The sequence below is a fragment of the Diplotaxodon limnothrissa genome, linkage group LG6 (genome assembly GCF_057381915.1).
Source record: "Diplotaxodon limnothrissa isolate DT_005_m linkage group LG6, D_limnothrissa_male_GT1.1, whole genome shotgun sequence".
NCBI lineage: Eukaryota > Metazoa > Chordata > Actinopteri > Cichliformes > Cichlidae > Diplotaxodon > Diplotaxodon limnothrissa.
This window is the reverse complement of record NC_140601.1, coordinates 4,044,678-4,063,087: the sequence shown is the minus strand read 5'-3', so window position 1 is coordinate 4,063,087 and position 18,410 is coordinate 4,044,678. Positions and strand designations below refer to the sequence as shown.

General features: G+C 39.1%; 1 protein-coding gene across 2 annotated transcripts; it reads right to left on the bottom strand.

Moving 5' to 3' along the window:
- Nucleotides 1–788: 788 nt before the first annotated feature.
- xpo1a (exportin 1 (CRM1 homolog, yeast) a) lies at nt 789–17,940 on the bottom strand. 2 transcript variants are annotated; one of them, XM_085355483.1, is made up of 25 exons: nt 17,397–17,940; nt 16,721–16,853; nt 16,465–16,566; nt 14,278–14,350; nt 14,099–14,160; nt 13,129–13,173; nt 12,853–13,034; nt 12,208–12,256; nt 11,996–12,115; nt 11,209–11,337; nt 9,831–9,989; nt 7,337–7,519; nt 6,932–7,070; nt 6,388–6,569; nt 6,099–6,255; nt 5,775–5,938; nt 5,445–5,579; nt 5,150–5,333; nt 4,737–4,843; nt 3,730–3,924; nt 3,456–3,624; nt 2,781–2,915; nt 2,450–2,609; nt 1,852–1,948; nt 789–1,548 (listed from the first exon to the last, which is right to left on the bottom strand). In XM_085355483.1, exons 2-25 carry the CDS (start codon nt 16,844–16,846, stop codon nt 1,402–1,404), a joined length of 3,201 nt encoding a protein of 1,066 aa, XP_085211609.1. In that variant the 5' UTR covers nt 16,847–16,853; nt 17,397–17,940; the 3' UTR covers nt 789–1,401. The 2 variants fall into 2 exon arrangements, with proteins under 2 accessions (XP_085211609.1, XP_085211610.1); XM_085355484.1 differs by lacking the exon at nt 17,397–17,940 and having other exon boundaries at nt 16,721–16,910.
- Between the last annotated feature and the right edge of the window lie 470 nt (nt 17,941–18,410).

Genomic DNA, 18,410 nt, shown 5'->3' with positions numbered 1-18,410 from the left:
ACGGGCAGAAAAAAAAAATGCATATATCAATCACCTGGATCACCTGCTGAGAAAGAAAAAAGAAAACAAGCAGAAGAGAACAAGAGTAATAGAATACACAACATCCCAATGATATATGGGAATATGACAGTAAATACTAAATATTAAACATTATTGTGCAGCACATAAGATCAACAGAACACAGTGTGCTTTGAGGTAGGAGCCAAAAAGGGTGTAGTTTGTGGGTGTGATCACCCGTGAGTTGACTCAGTGTTGCTCCTGCAACGAAAGCAACTCATTAACCCCCTCTGCTACCTAACTGACCAGATCAATATTTAAAAAAAAAAAAAAAATGAATCTAGTTAATTTGATGCTATACTCAATTAAAAAGTGGTCATTTTTTGCGCAGGGTATATCACAGAAATCAAGTATAATTTATCCATTTTAAAATGTATAACAAAACTTGTTATTACTCCTTCTGTAGTATCAAAGAAGTGCTATATTTGGATAAATGTGCAAGTTGATTTAATTCAACATCTCCAATGTTTCATATATGCGTGCTGCAAATAACTGACTGGGGCACCACAGTGGCTTTTTAAGTGTAGTGATTATTCACTTAAAAACTGCATCTCATCTGACCTATCAGTAGCACCTGAAGCTTATCTATTTTAGGTCCTTAAGGTTAGGCTTACAGAAAGAAGAGAATCATACAGAATGTTTTGTAAAAATAGCCAACTTTATATTTTCAGAGTACTAAGACAGCTTTACAAACAGGATGATATGCACGCACTCATCCAAAAGCAGAGGAACCGAAGCCCTGAATTTATCAGAAAGCCAAAACAAAAGAAAAGAAACAAAACAACCACACTCAAAAACCAAAACAACAAACACAGGAAGCAAAGGAGTACAAATGGACCCCTTGAACATCACATTCGTTCTGCACAGTGCACATGGCACTTGTGAAACTGGAGCAATCTGTCACATAACCATTGCAAGTGTTTCAACATTATATATATATTACATATTAACAAGTGGGAAGGAAGTTGAAATAAGCATGTAGTAGGTTAAAAAATAACCATTACTTCTTACAACTTCATGCAGGTTTAAATGAATGCATGGCCAAACAAAGCTTTGACAGCAAGAAGGTAACAAAAGATGGCATGTTACATAAACAATGTATATAAAAGAAGCTGGTGGTGGGGAGGAATCTGTGCCAGAATTGGGGGTAGTAATAAGGGGCGATTCTCATTTACATATTGACAGAATTTGGTCGACATACAACCGAGTGCCGGGTCCCCCTCTCCAATTCTCTTCAACACACACTTGCACACAACCACACTTGGAAGGAAAACAACAGGAAATGTCTTTGCTCCCTGTTGAACTTTCTCCCTTCAGAGTTGGTCCGTAGGGGCTATGGTCACTTTAGTCGCACATCTCCTCTGGCAACTCATGGGGGTTGAGGATGCCGGGCACAGACATCTGGAGCTTGTGTTTTTCTTCCTGGGCTTGGCGCAGAGCTGTCTCTCTCTCCTCCAGGAAGAGGTCTGACGTGTCCTCACCAGCAAACTCCTGCAAGACCACACAAGTGGACGGTTTGGAAATTTGGATTCATTTGGGTGTGTTGTGCTCCTTAAACCACACAGTTTCAACACCAGTGCTTTTAAATTCAACTCTTCTACTCTTAAATTCTATTCTTCTACTAAGAAGCAGGTGTCTGCAGTGTTTTCATTGATGAATAATATCTTTATGCTCATGTAAATTTGAGCACAAAGGTTGGCATACTTTGGATCCAAGCTAAGAATCATTGCTCATTGACTTTTGTGTTGGCAAAGTCAATTTCTAGCTGACAAGTTTTTTTGGCCATTTTCTCACCTTGATCTGCACAAGGAAGTCCCTTAGGTGCTCCTTAAAGGCTGGGATATCCTGATTGAGGCTGAATAGACCCGTCACAAACACCTTCACCTGGGCACTGTAGATAAAACATTCAATGAGCCTCAAGTCTGGAAAGTACAACTTGTAAAACTGTGGTCAAAAATAACATCTGTTGTAATTCTGCAACAGTTTAATTTTTTGGCCTCATATTCAAGAAAAAAAGCGCCTTTCAAAACACTCAAGGACACTTTACAGAACAAATAAGACAAGCATAAAAACAGGAAATGAACACAATAATAAAACAAAGCAACTAAAAGTCCTGCCCCCCACGGTAATACAATGAAATGAAGGAACAGAAAGAAGAAGAGAAGAGGAGGATCTGAGGCACCGGGATGGGATGGAGATCTGTACCATGTCAGAGTTATGGTGGGGGGAGAGAGAATGAATAGCCTTAAATGTGTGGAGGAGTATTTTGAAATTAATACGGAGTTGAACCGGGAAGCAGTGAAGCTGCTTCAGGATAGGTGTGATGGTGAGTAGAGGGAGTCCTAGTAATAATACGGGCAGCAGAGTTCAAAGCAAGGTTCAGCTGACTTACTCTTGGAGGTGGGGGAAGGCTGTCTTGAGCAGGTTGGCGATGTACTCCTGGACATGTCCCTGATTGTTGGCTGGGCTTGCAGCACTCAGAGCAACACTAACTTTCCCCTCTTCCACCAGGTTAAACATATACGCCAAGATGGTGGCATGCATCGTTAATCCTAGAGAAAGGGCAGAACAACACGCTGGTTATTTAGTTACTGGCTGGTCTTATAAAAAAACTGGCTCCTGACTACACTGAAAATGGAGTGCTGCATCATTATTGTATTTATATAAAGGTCAAACTGAGAAGCCTTTATAATTGTGTGATGATACATTCATAATCTCTTTACCTGCAGTGTGAGATGTATCCGTGACCACAGAAAAGATGTGCTGCAGAATGTCACAGAAGTACGTCTGGTAGAAGCTCTGCGCTGCTGCTTCCTCTGCAGAAACATTCTGCAGGAGAGTATATAGGATCTGCAAGCCTGCAAAAGAGGATGCGACATCCTTTAGATCAGCAGAGATTTGAGAAGAATCTGCACGACATACACGTAAGGTCAGTTTCAAATTTTGCATATTACTTGATATTGTATTGTGTGGTATATTACTTTTATTTTGAACTGTTGTGCTCCATATTTCTATTCCAGCACTGCACTAGAATAAAAACACTAACTGTGCATCATATCTTCAGCTGTTCAATATTTTTATCCCATCCTTACTTATCTTATACGTAGTCTCACTTCATTTGTTGAAAAAGTTTAGATTCTCTCTCTTTTAAGCATTTTTATACCTATTGGCTGCCTCTTGTTAAACCCCCCCCCCCCCCCCCCAAAAAAAAAACAAAAAAACCTAAACTAAACAGGAACAGCTTGTGAACAGTTTATGGCTCATATGATCAGTCTCAGAGCTGATCACATTAGGGATACCCGATCTCAACAACATCACATCGAATCAAAAGCAGAAAAAAAGCATCTCCCTCTGTGTTGTCTGAACAATCTAACAGGGTTAGTGCTTTCAGTTCAGACCTGTGTCAGCCACATTTCTCATCGTATGCTTAAAAGCCCAGATGATGGAGTCCAGGATCAGTTTGAACTGAGCTGGGGCAATAGATAGGAAGGCTGGGAAGCACTGGGAGGTGGCAGCCTGAAGGAGGTAGAAGAAATGGGTTCTGTGTTCTGGAAATTCTTCAAAGTCCTACAGGCATAAATGGAAAACAAGGAGTTAAGAAGGGTTATAAACTGTTCAACTTTAAATTTTTATTCTATTCTATCAGATACAGTTAAATCAACTCAGTTAAACCTTGTTTATCATGTTCAGAGTGCACTCGAAGACAGCGTCAAAGATCATGGGAATTTCTCCGGTGATATGGACTCCCAACTTGTTCACAATGGTTGCCATGGTGCTGAGGACCTCAGGCTCCCGGGCAGCTGGAACATTCCTCTGGTAGTCTATGAGCACAGCTTCCAGCAGGGGAGGCACAAAGTTCTCTGCCACCTGAACCAAAGGAACGGCAGCAATTATGATGGGTGTTTCACACCCTCATATTTTATTAATCCTTTATTTATCCAGGTAAAAAATCTCATTGAGATTAAAAATCTCATTTCCAAGAGAGACCTGGCATCATGGCAACAAAAGTCACATACCACACAGGTATATAACATTTAAAACAAATACAATATCCCATACAAACATGTGTAAAATATACAATAACAGATCAAATTAAAAGTACATTAAAAACAATCACACTGAGTAAAAGAGCTGTTCTCTCGTTCCTTTAAGACAGATATTAAAAGATTTTGAATAACTCTTTAGTATAACACACCATTAACTACTGGAGCCTTAAAAATATAATTAGAAGGTGAAAACTGACAACTCCTTTTACAATAATTTACTACATTTACAGACATTTGACTTTAACCATGACAGATTTTAGTTAAGCGTTTCATTAACACAATTTTAACATTATTAATTTGCACTCTAGCTTCAAAATAATAATAGTGCCCATTTTCCAGAGACAGTGAAGGTTTGAAAGAACATGCTTTGGTCATACTTAGGGTTATAGCAGGGAAAAAAATCTAATTTAAGCTTCTCATTGTTTCTGAGGGGAAAAGAAACCCATGCTTACATGCAAAGCAGTTATTACAATTTTCAGTTTGTTACCTGCAGCATTTATTTCTTCATTGCTAAATAAATGCAGGAGGGGTTTTATATGAATTACTGCTCGAAACAGAAGTCTCCATAAACACAGATTTGAATCTGTTTCATTAGAGAACAGACTAGAGGAAACAAAACAAGGCCAGGCTCACCATCTGAGGGTCATTGGAGCGACTGACCCAGCCAGAGATTAATTTTAGCGTCTCTCTCTTTACGGTCCTCATACTCCTAATCAGAGGCTGCTTAGTCACCATCTCACCTGTACAAACGAGAAAAACCAACAAGTTTAAGTGGCTGACGTCTCCAATGAGCACATACTGAGGATGAATAAACTTTCAAGGGTTTCATCAAAAAAACTTGGCAGTAAGTTTTTGCACATTATTTTTTTGGTCAAAATTATTACTGTGATTTACTGGTTATATTGTCACAACAGTGATGCTGTGTGCTTGAATTCCCATTTCTTTACTACTGTAGGTTTTATGTGGTAAGCAGTCTAACAGTACTTTATTGATAAGGCTCAAACATTAGTCTGGTTAATAAATTGAGGGAGAGCCCATAAACTTACCATTGCTTTGGACGGCTGAGGAAATGTTTTCACTTAGACATTTGTAGACGTTGAGCATGTCCAGGTAGATGCGTCCTAGCTGGACAACAAAGGGATGGCCAACAGCTTTGCAGGCTCTGACGTTTGTCTTGAGGATGCTGCCCAGCTGACGCACCGTCTCTGCATCCTTCAGGATATCCACATTCTGTAGCACAAGTCCATGTTAAAGATTAAGCACACACTAACAAAACAGAAGTGGGCTGCAGGCTGCCTTATTGACAATGTAACAGCACTGGCACATTACATGGTTTCTCACCTTAGTGGCTTGCTGGATGATGCTGTCCCACACCTGATTAGGCAGCAGCATGTATTTCTCTATCAGAAGCTCTTGAACAGCCTGGTCTGTCTGAGCTCCAATCATGTAGCCCACTGCCTCATAAAATGTATGAACCTGCAGGAATGGGACTGGGCTTAATTCTAACATAGACCTTTGTCAACATGTAGGTTTGGAACTTAGCAAACGAAAAGTTCTACTGCAAAACACAATTTCCATCCCGTGAAAGTCTGACAGACGCACTTAAACCTATTTAACAGCAGAACTATAACAAAACCACGTGAATAAGTCCAGACACTGGGCAGGGCTCACCTGCTGAGGCTGCAGGTCACAAATGATGGTGTTGATGTTGTTCAGAATCTCATCTATAAAGGGCATCACCTCTCCCACCTGAACCTGCACAAAATGACGGCGGCACTTTTGGGCTATCTTGATGAAAGTATCACATGCCATGTCCTGAACGCCATCATGTGTCTCTGTGCGAGGAAAAAGAGAATAAGCCGAACAAAATCACAATAAGCCTTATTCATTGACAGCAGCCAATGAGATTTAGTGTAACAATGCTTTGCATCGTTTCAACATTCTCCTAACACCAAGCATCAGAAAAACACAAAAATTCAGCACAAAATATCTCACCATGCATAAACTCAAACAGCTTGTTGACGACCGTCTTGAGGAACTTCCAGTGGGCTCGCAGGAAGCGAGGATACTGACCCACGATATACATGATGTTTGATGCTATTATGGCCTTGTTGTCTTTGCCTCTTTTCTGCTCACACAAGCCAAGCAGGTCCTGCGATTGTAACACACCTAATCAATTTATATTGTTTGGTGTTACAGAGACTGACAAAATCTAAACATATTTTTCAGCCATACTGATGCCATACTGTGTTAATGACATGTGCTACAACAATGTATGTTTCACCTTGATGACAGTCACAAGGAACCTCTTTTCATCCTCCTCATGCATCGCTCCGCTGATGGAACCAATGGCCCAGCACAGCATGTTCAGGTTTCTCCACGACCACTCGGTGCCATTCACCTGGTTGTGAAGCTTCTCTGTCATGATGCGTTCAGTATCAGCATAGTCCAGATGAGTCAGATACACTGTGCACAAAGAGAGAGTTACTTAATACAAAGTGCCAATATAACCAGTAAATGCTGCTGACCACACCATTTTAATAACAAGATGCCAGATCTTTTAATAAACCCATTTTTGGTTTTCATAAATTTAAAGAAAAAAAATTAATCCTCTTTGAGACCCCACAGGAGCAGCATACATTACTGAAGCATAAAATTACAACTGAAAGGTCTTAAATGTTGAATAACAGCCTGGTACATACAGGACGTAACTTGACAGTGAGAAAAACCCCTGAAAACTGCACAATTAAAATATTTTATAAATATAAATAAGTAATATTATAAATATAATATTTTATAGTTAGTCACAAAGACCGTTAACAACTTACCAAGAGTCTCTCTCATGTTCTTGTAAAGGTTGATTGCATCTGTGTCCTTCATAAACTCCCTGACCACTTCGCCCTGATCGTTCTCCACCACGAGCACTTCCTCTGGTTTGGCCATACGGCTCACCATCAGTAGACGCACCTGAAAGAAGACAGGGATATAGAGAGTCAGTTAGACACATCAGTTTTGTAAGAACAGTGTAAAAAATGCAATTATTTTGTTTTAGATGTTTGCAAGCATTTTATGCCATTTAAAAAAAAACATGACCAATAAATAATCATAACAATATGATTGTAATGCTGTTCAATATAATCATAAGTTGCATTTGGGACAAGAGTGTGACCTCTTAATCCACTGACATTTTGAGGATACAATCTCTGTGTGTGCGTGCGTAATAGCAGCCCAACCTGGGAGAGCACAGGTAGGTAAAGGTGTCTGCGTGGTGGGACATCAGAGAGCAGTGGAGTGCTGGAAGTGGAGAAGGGACTCTCTCTGTAGAGTTCAGCTGCCAGGTGGTTCCAGTATTCCAAACAGATCTTAAAGATCTCCGTCTCCTCCACTTCTGACACCAGCAGCATGTAGTGCAGCGCCTGCAGACAGGACAAAGTGTGGTGAGGCTGGACAACTTTAAATGTTTCAAGTCAACTGATGAAACAAAGGGATGTATGTCATTATTCAAACTTCTATTCTTTTTTTAACGTGGGGGTTATTATGTCATGACTCTTCTGGTCAGTCACAGACTAGTTAAATTATCCTGTTGTAGGTAAAATGTGGTGGTCATCCACAATTACATAACAATGGGTTCTCCAACATCAGACGAAAATAAAGAACCAGCCAGTCAAGAATCACAGCTCTCACAGATGAGAAGCTCAAAAGAAGCTGAAAGAAGAAAATCAGCTGTCAAAGAAAAGATTCTGGCATCTTCATGGACTCACTGGAAAAAGTCTGACTGAAACAAAACACTTTACAGTGGTTTTATAAATGTTGATTTCTTGTGTGTAAAAGTAAGTGATAAGGATTCCATTTCTTGGAATCAACATAATCTCAGGTGCATTTATGAAGATGTTTCCTATCCTTAAAATCTTTGTGCTTCAGAACAGATATAGGACAACTAGGTCTTCTCAGGTCAGTTATTCGTTCAGTATGGATGTACTCAGTGCTTTAGTACTGACATTTGCAAGACAGAAAACTTTTATAACACGATCAGATGCAATACACTTCTTTATAGTGAGCTTTTTAAAGTCAAAAGATCTCAGGATATTCCTCACTTTCTTTAACCAAATGTGGGACATAGTATGCCCTGAATTTGTTGGTTTCAAGCATAATCAAGTAGTCTTCATTGGCTGTCCTATAAATATAGTATGAAGATAATATAATGGTACAGTTTGTAATTTAAATAATCTCCCTTTTACTTTTTAAGCAACTTCCTGATTTCCTGGTCCACTTGTCCTTAGCGTTTTATATTTCATAAAACAAACAGATAAGTTATGTTTACATAATCAAAATTAATGAGCCTTTTTATGGTTAAATTGCAGTACAGATTACTGATATTTCCTGTGCTACTCTCATTCTTCACAGTTCCCAGAACAATTAACTATCTATACTTATTTAAGTGGAAAAGAGAAAGGTCGACCATCCCAGTGTAATTGCTTCAAAATGTATACCATTGCAAAAGTGTAATAAGTAGGGATGGGTACCGGTATCGGCACCGGTTCTGACATAAACGGTAGTAACCAGACCAAAAAGCAGCGCACATTTCGGTGCTTTATTTTCCTGAGCTGTGATGCACTTTAGATTCTAGCCAATCAGTTTACGTTTCCGAGGATAGTAGGCGGGCCCAGGTACGTACGTTCTTTTAGAGCAGAGCTACAGATTAAAATGCCCAAAGCGAAGCGGTCAAAAGTCTGGTTGTACTTCACAGCAAAATATGGAAACTCAGCAGCAACAAGTGCTTTAAGCTGATACTGTGATACTGTCAAAGGAAGTAACACCTTGAATCCGATGAAACACCTGGCGACGCATAATGTTTTTTTTTTTTTAAAGCCGAAAAATGCGGCGTATTTGACAGCTTGCTGCGAGACCTCACACCGAGCACATCTACTGCGGGTGTGGTGCCTGTTATCGGACCCAGAGTTAGCAACATCCCCAAAAACACGAAGAGGAGAGTCCTGGCCCCTAGCCCTGCCAGTGTAGCAGAAATGATGAGGATGATGATGCAGCAGCAGCCGTTCTTCTCTGCGTGAGTAGCTTAATGTTGCACGTGTATAATTTACGTTGAGTAGGCTAACCACGTTATTACATTAATGCATGTAAGGTGAACTAGCAAACAGCGTTGTAGTTACATGCGGCTGTCTTCTTGTTTGATGGCAGATACTCCCTTCACCCTGGCCAAAAAGGCTAAAATGACCAAAGAAAAAGTGGAAAACAGTTAAACATGAGAGGTTTTTGGACAAAGTTTGTGTTTTTTTCCATTGTTTAAGCACTGCTTCCAGCCAAGAGTGATACCATATATGCCCCATAGCTGCAGAAAAGGCTAACATTGTTATCTTTTTACAAAAAAAAAAAAAAAACAGCTGAACATGAGAGGTTTTTGGACCAATTTTGTGTTCTCCATTCTTTAAGCACCGGTTTGAGCACCGGCACCGTTTCAAAAGTACCGGTTTGGCACCGGTATCGGATAAAACCTAAACGATACCCATCCCTAGTAATAAGGACAAAATGCATGAGGAGAAAAAGAAAATCTGGCAGTCACCTGATACAGAAAGGGATGCTAATATAGACAAAATGACTGTAAGCCACAACATGAGAGTTCAGGGTCCACATGAAAAAAGAAACAAACAAACAAACAAAAAGAAAAACAGTGAAAATGTTCTCGTTTGTGTTGCTGTGTTGTCCGCCTACCTCCATGAGTGTCTCGCGTAGGTTGGGCCTTTTCTCAATGAGCTGGCCATGTTCTTTGAGGAAAGTGCAGAGGAACAAGCTCAGATTCTGAATAAAGTTTTGTTCGTCATCCTTCCCATTGGCGTACGCCACTCTGATGTTTGTGTTTAAAGGCAGCATCTGGCCAAACAGCAAAAAAAAAGAAAAAAGAGAGAGATTACTGCAAAGCCTTATAATTATTAATTTATCTTCAAAGCTTTCATTGAATCCATTTGGGGTTTTGTTTGTGGACATTGCATTTGCTGTAATCAAGTTTTATCTTATACTCAACTATGAGACCACTCAAGATTCAACTTTAATCTAAAACTAGAATATAAACCACAAAGTTATACCAGAAACACTGCCTGTTAAGGAATACTGGGTGATAACGTTTAGTATAGTTTCATTTAAGGAATGTTTTAATGAATATCATGTAAAGTAAGGACCAGGTTTACTTATAACTTTAGAAATGTAAAATTTTCTGGTAACTAAAGAAACCCTGATCTTATATTCATTACATTTTATAATCTTCTGTTCAGATAATTTGTCAGGCCACAGCTACGCAGAAAACTTCTCCATCTCATGCACTAGCATCATTTTGTTCTTAGATAGTCAGAGTGGAGCCTGAAGTACTAAAGTACATAGAAAAGTACTTAGTACAGAGACTCTGGAGAGAATAAACGATGACTTATCAAGTAAGAGTTTAAATGTTTGTTAAAGTACAGTTTACCTATTGATAGACACTGATGTACAACATAAAATGGGCTACAACGAAACAGTTCTACAGTACAAATAAAGCCTATGACCTGACTTGCTATAGCACCATATGTCAGTCTGCTCAATGTTACAGACGACATAATATTCTTGTGTGTGAAACACAGCTGTGATTATTACATGATTCATTCAGAAAAGCCTGAGCTCATGCAATGGTCTCAGAAAGGATTAAACTCTTCACTTTAGCCTAAGGCACTCTGTACAAGCACATTCACAATACACAGCACAGTGAAAGTAGTTGGTTTTAAGGTGACTAAAAACTCTGTATTTTAATTTGTGAACAGAAAGTACTAAACTATCCACCGCTTCCTCTCATGCTTTGTGTATTTGGGCAGTTTTTGAAACTTATCTGCTGTTGTAAACAGAGCAACTCAGCAAAACTGTTGAATTTCTTACTTAATCTACATTTATTTTGGGTCTTTCTTTTACTGAGAGACTGACAGCCTGTGCTGCCTGTTGAGCTTTTGTGGAGGTGGAAGGTTGGAGATTTGTGTGTAATAACTCAAACGGTATTTGTAAGCACGTTGTAACACTGAGTGCAATTAATGCAAGAGGCACTCAATACTAATTGGGTCTGAGTGCATACCTGTTTGAGCTGGGACATGGTGAGGGTAAAGAGGTTGACAAACTGCTCCTCATACTGGTTCACGCTCACACCAGCGATCTCAGTCAGACATTTCAGAGTCACATTGCGAAACATGGGTACGTTCAAGAACTGAAAAAGAAAACACAGCAGGTCAGTGCTGACATGTCTATTTTTCTTGCTCCTATAATTTGTGATGAAGGAATGCATTTCTTACATGCATACAAGTTAGCTGGTTAACAGCCTTGACTCAACAACTATGATAGTGACAGACTCACATTTAGTCAGCTCAGGGCTCACAAAAATCGCTAGCCCCGGGACGTCGGGCTAGCGAGTTTTGTGAGCCCTGCAGCTGTAACCAGTTCAGATCAATTTGACGATTTTATGATCATTATCTAGCACCAACTGCTTTATATGCATGTAATAAATGACTGATTCCTGACCAAACCAATGACACAACGAGTTCTGGATTAATGGCGATATTTCCACAATATTGTTATGCATCTTTAGGATGAACCACCATAGCTCAGACGGTGGGATCCCTTTGAACTGATAAAGTTGTCAAAATTTAAGGTTAAAACCTTTTCGAAGTTTCTACTTGTAATTGATTCCATGTGCAAATCTGAGCATTTGTTCTTAGACACTTTGCGTGACAACATTAATTTAACTGGCCTTACCATGCCATGTCAGTGTTTTTCAGTATAACCAGACTCACAGACATACTGTATCACGCTGTATTAGAGTTAATTATTTCAAGTTTTATTTAATGAAAGAGTATCATCTGGTTTACCTTGTAGACCAACGTGCTGATGAGTTTCGTCTCAAAGATGTAACCTAAAGGAATCCAATTCAAAAAGCGGAGTAAAGTCTCCAGGGTAGCGTGGACCAGTGGGGCATTTTGGGAATTTTCCTATGGAGAAGAATTATACACATCAAATTGAGGTATTGAGACTTGCACAAAATGTTTTGAAAACAACTGCGAAAAAAAATTGTTTGTCTTACCATTACAAACTGGCACAGCTGGAATATTTGGGAGAACTCATTGCACATGCTGACAGGGAAAAGAGAGCGGAGTGTAAGTACTCATCATCTGGATTTTTTTTTTTGTTTTTTTTTTTTAAAGCTCTCACCCTTTTCCCCCAAGTCTAGCGGAGTCTACCGTGGCACCCAATGAGCCAAATGACCAACAATCTGGCTTTGCGTTGACCAGATTAACAAATGGTAGTAAATTTTACATACTGCTGCTAAAACCAATTAAAGTGGAGTCTCACTCAGGATGTCAGAGTTCACAATCTTCCCAGCCTTCTTCTGGGATAATTGCTACATTTTGTTAACAAAAGGTGCAATCTTACATCTACACAGCTTTTTTGGGGGAATCATCAGTATACAAATGCATACAAATTACAATATAACCTGCAGGTTTTGGAATGCAGTATGACTGATCGAAATATGCAATGGAAACGCGAGAATGCACAACATCAAAAAAAATATGATATCTCTAACTGTGCCTGATTGGACTGAAAATAAAAGACTCAAAATCAACAATGAACCAATATTTCTCCTTCTTTCAGTATTCAGTACTCAAATGTAAGACCTGACGTCCACTATTTGCTCGACATAAGTTATACAGTATATCAGATCAGTTACCTGTCTTTGAGATGCTTGGCCTTCACCTGGGTCATCTGGCCACTGGAGAAGTCAAACACCTCTTCACTGAGCAGTTTGAGGATGATCATGTTGTTCTGACAGAGGCTCTCACTGGTCCGACTTGCACCCACAATATCACTTATAAAAGTGGGCCAGTGTTTGGGCCATTCCTGCTTCAGGATCTAAAAGTCCAGAAATAGAGCTCATCATCAGCATCATTGCTTTATGTCAAACAATAATAATGTACACTATATCAAACATTAAATGCCTATTTACCTGTACAAGGATCATGTTGAGTTTTGAAATGTATACCCCCTCTTTCTGCAAATAAACATAAAAAAGGTTACATGTTATGTTAGCTGTTAACTATTAGCAACTACCCAATAGCCACATTAGCCATTTTTAATCAGTCACGTAACAGCTAGCAGACTATGGTTAGAAAAAAGATTAATAAATGGTGCAGGGCTGACTGGGTCATGGATAGAATATTGAGCAGTAACAGACTGGATTACGGACACATGGGAAACTAGATGGGTTGCTGGCTGTGCAGAGCAGCAGGGGAACAGTAGCTGAACAGTGGAGAGAATGTGACAAACTACTCTGAGCAAATTTTGGAGGTGAAGTGAAGAGCTGCAGAGTGAGGCAGGACAGAGTGAACACTGGATGAGCAAGAGGTTGCAGATCCGGTGAAGAGAAGGCAGATGTGTACAAGATGATATACTTTTCTGCTTTTGGAATAATTTATCCATGTGTTAATTATGCATTTCTTATTTTGTTGTTGCCAGCCATAACTTCAGTTTTGAAGTGCAACCAATCAGTGAGTGATTGGTTCAATCTGCTTCACAGTGAACACTCTTGGTTTTTTATATTAGCATAAATACATTATTATTTGTAGTTTTTCTATAATCCTCTTTGTCTTCAATGATTAAAAAAATATATCTTGATATGTTAGGTATTCTGCAGTTGTACCCTTTATCTATTGATATGTTTTAAAATATATTTTAACTTCAGTCTATAATGAAATCTAAATCATTTGTAAAATTAATACATCAAGTTTTTCAAGAAATGATGTCTTTGCCATTACTTCTGTTGTTGCACAATGTGGTCAAACTTCCCTGTGGTATCAAAAATTGTGTCAAGTATTCTCCTGAACATCAGAACAGAGTTTGAAATTCTAATATCGGGACAACCCTATTACAATGACACGAGTATGTTTAAGTGCACCATATCACACAGGACACCTTACCTCCATGTTCGCAGGATCAGAAGAAGTCTTGATAATCAGTCCAACAACATACTTCTTGATTCCTGAAAACACAGACATGTGTTGTTCAGAGAAAACTGATTACACCTTTCAGACAAATAACATATCTGAGGAAGAAAACACACAGATATCCTGATTAATGTCATTAGGGTGATTTTTACCTTCACACTGATTTCTTGGAAGAATCTTCCAGCGTGTTTTGATGACTGTCTCCAGAATCTGAAGAGCATAATACTATTTGGGAGGGGAAAAAAGAAAAAAAAAAAGAAAAGATGAGTTAGAGCTCTGAAAAAGACTCAATCCTTTCATCACGATTTACAAGCAAAAACAAGAGCTAACCTCAGGAGAGTCTTTGCACTGTCATGTCTCCACGGTGACCCCATGTGGACAGCTTTGTGCAGCCCAAAATTGATGACCCATGGTCTTTAGACATTGATATTACTGGGGCTGTCAACGAATATTCTAAATTCAATTATGTAATGGAATTCACAAAGTAATTAGACATTTAATTGTGCAAATTATTTGACTGTGGAAGGAGAACCCAGCAATGGCTGCGAAGGTGCAGCTCTGGCTGCGGCAGAGTTTAGATACACAGCTACTGGTGCGAGTGAGAAGTGACCTAATGTAATTAGTAAACGTAAGTGGATAAATATCAGCTACCAAAGATAAACACTATTAAGTCATAATATGCTTAATAGAAAAACCTTTAGCTTAAATGAATCTTTCAAGATATTTATATGGGTGTATTAACATAGTTATCAGTAACAGGCTAAGGCCTAATTTAGACTTTTTCGGTGCATCCTACAACATAACCTACCCGGTACATAAGTGGCCAATTGTGCATGGTATAATATGTGTTAATTATCATATGGTTATATCCTGCTGTTTTATATATGGTGCTAGTAGATAAAAACAAAAAGCTGGGATTTCCCCCCTCATCATTTTAAAGTCCTTATTGATGCTTTGATTATTAATCCATATATTGAGATGATGACTGCTCTCTCATTGATAAACTCAAAAACTGCAGTGAAGAAGTTCAAAGGAATTCACATGATGAATCAAAGGTACTGAACAGGCCTTTCACAATAGCTGTGGGCTGCAACTTGTAGTTACATCTTTAGGGAGATGCATTTCAGGTTACACTGTAAAGTTTAAGAGATATTTGTGCTCATGACAGACTTCCCACTTAAGCTTTAATCCCCAGTTAGTTTAGATGTAGTAGTTTGTTTTTAAAATACACAAAGTTAGCTCAAACTTGGTTTTACCTTTAATTTTTTGAAAAGCACCATGTGGTAATGACTGCAGAGAATTCACAAGCTAATTCTGCAGCAGTGACTTTACACCCACAGTCTTCAGGGAAATTTCTGATTTTGGTCAACTGATTGCAAAACAGTGGAACCTTAAATTTGCTGACTGATTTGGCTATTGAGAAAAGCTTCAGGCAGCACTGGTCCCTGATGGTTTGATTATGTCCTGTTATATGTTCAAAAAGATCATTGCTGTTCAGCACATTGAATGCTTATTCTATATAACTTATAACTAATCATTTTATTCGGTTATTTTGTAATGTGCATTTATGTAACTTTCTGTTTAAATACATATACCAGAATATGTCTCTCACTGTACTACTTTGCCTTTTTCTGAGTGTGCAATATTCAAATAGTTGGAAAGTGTGTCTCTCTCTTTTTTCTTTTAAAGCAATAATCATACATGACCTTTGGTCAGTGTTGACAGGTAAAAAACTAATTGTAGACTTCAGCCACATATTTAGTCACTGTTCTTACACAAAATATATACAAGTGTGGAATTGGCATTGTTATAATAATTGAACTGTTATAAATGGACACATTAACCTTCAACACTTGCACCTCTCAAGCCCTACGAGTTAAGCATTTAACTCTCTTGCAACAGCAGCTGTGTGTACCTTAGACCAAAGACAAATAAGTGTGCATACTAAGCACAGTCTCAGAGCCATTATATACACAAATGGAGACAGTAGCAATGCCAAAAGAAGCCCAAAACAAACATTCTGACAGCACTGACAACTGAAGATAGCATCACAAGAGTCTTTAAATCCGTGATCTAGTAAAAAAAGGCACAGCATCTAAGGCTGTCAAAAACTACTTATTTAAAGATAGTGAAGCATGACCCATTGACTGTACAAGATATCCAGTAAACACTAGGTCAATCATAATGATTTCTCACACCTCACCTCCCTGAAAGCCTAAGCCTTATGTGGATAAAGCAATAAGCTTCAGCTCACATTAATACACTGGTCTTCAACAGTGTAATAATGTAGCTCGTCTAAGGCCCTAGCATTCCTTAATACATGCTTGTTATGCTCACACCTTAGTTTTCATGTTCTGAGAGAACTCCAGGATGGTGTCGACTCTCGTCCAAGCATCAGGGTGGTCCTTCAAGTTTGTGAGCACTTCCTGGGCTACTCGTTGCTAGAAAAGAGCAACATAGTAGCAGTGGGTTTAGAGCAACTTAAAGTATACTTCAATTTAACATACATGTATTTGCTACAAGACAAGCTCCCAAACCCATTAGGGACTTGAAAGTAGCACTGCTTTGACTGAAGGTGAAACACATAAAACACACCTGGGATCCAATGTCATGATACATGGAGTTGACAACATTGTCCAACAGATTTATGTCCAATTTCTGGCTGAAGTCCAGCAGCTGTCTGGCTGGGTGATCTGCCAACATTGTCATTTCTGCTGGCATAGAGATTCTGACAGGGGAAACGAAGCAACAGAAACCTTAACCCCAACTTTTCTTTGGGGGAAAAGTAACAAAAGAACTACCAAACACAAAAGAACCGCATCTGTGATTAAAATTTGCAGTACAAGTGCTAAAAACTAAGCCTTTTAGTGTTGAAAATTTACACTGTAAATACTAACACATACTAGATAAGTGGAACGTAAAAAAAAATGGAATCGACAACCGATATTCTGGAGAAATAAATAAGTCAGAAACAGGTTATTCCGGTTTTGCCAGCCCCTCGTGGTAAAGTTATGACAGTCACTGAAACAAACCATAAACTGGCGAAACACGAAACAGCGCCGCCAACCCGCAAATACAGCATTCAACACACGTCCACTCAGATCCGTTTGCCACTATTGGGCGCAATTAAAGGTACCAGTTTACCAAGTACAATAACTTGTAAGACGTCTGAGTTCTATAACCGGTCATCATTACCAATGGTGGTTAGTTTCAAAACCGATACACCCTGACGTTAGTCTTAATAAGTTAATGGTGATCAGACGCGACTTACCTGATAGTTGGTGTCCGCTCGTCGAAAACTACTGATGGTTTTAATAATGTGAAACCGCTAAATACGATACAAACTAATTCGCAGCTTTATCTCATGGCACACGTTTACGTTACGCTGCCCTTAAAAGTCGTTAGCCAAAAGCTAATAGTAGCTTTCCTCGATTACACCAACAGTCGTAATTTAAAAATGCTGTCAAGCTGGATATTCATCGATTTTTTTTAGCGATATATTAAAGAATATCCGGCGTTTCTTGTCTTTAGCCACTCTGAAACATAATTGGTAGGCTACCAGTTACATCCGACCAGGCTAATAGCAACTTAGCGTGCTAATGGAAAAGTCAATGATTTAGGTCCGCTGGCTAATGTAACATCAAGCTAAGCTAACACCAGAGTTTCACGTAGTCAGACTTGGAGTCGTATTCCGGGTCACAAAGTAAAAATAATCTCGTTTTATTTCTGGTTCTGTTCGCACACACTGTTGGGAAGCAAAGATGTTTAAGTGCGTGCAAGTGTGCTCTTCCTCTAAGCTCACGCTTCCAACCACGGACCGGTTAAAACCGGTTGAGACCGGGATATTCATTCTCGGTGTTTCGACCCGCCGAGCGCCGCGTAAAATTTGGACTAAGCACCCGCCTACTGAGCATCTAATTGGTTCAGCCATTGATTTCGTCACGCTTTATCATGGGCTGTTTGAAGCTGTCAATCTGGCTCATCTCCCTCCCCCTGTTTATCTTCCACTCTGACCTCTGCCTAAGGCCCAAAGCAACAAATACTGAATTACTTAAATGCTTAACCAAATTACACCATTTTTAGTTCTTAAATGAGTGGCTTTTTTTCTACACGAGTCGTCATGATATAACCGAGGCCATGTGTCCAGGAATGCCAGTCAATGAAATATTTCACATAACTAGAAATCTTTTATTCTAAGCCAATACAAAAAAGGACAGCTATCGATTAAGTATTTATATATAACACATTTTGACGTGCTAAAAGAAAACATGCACATTTAACAATT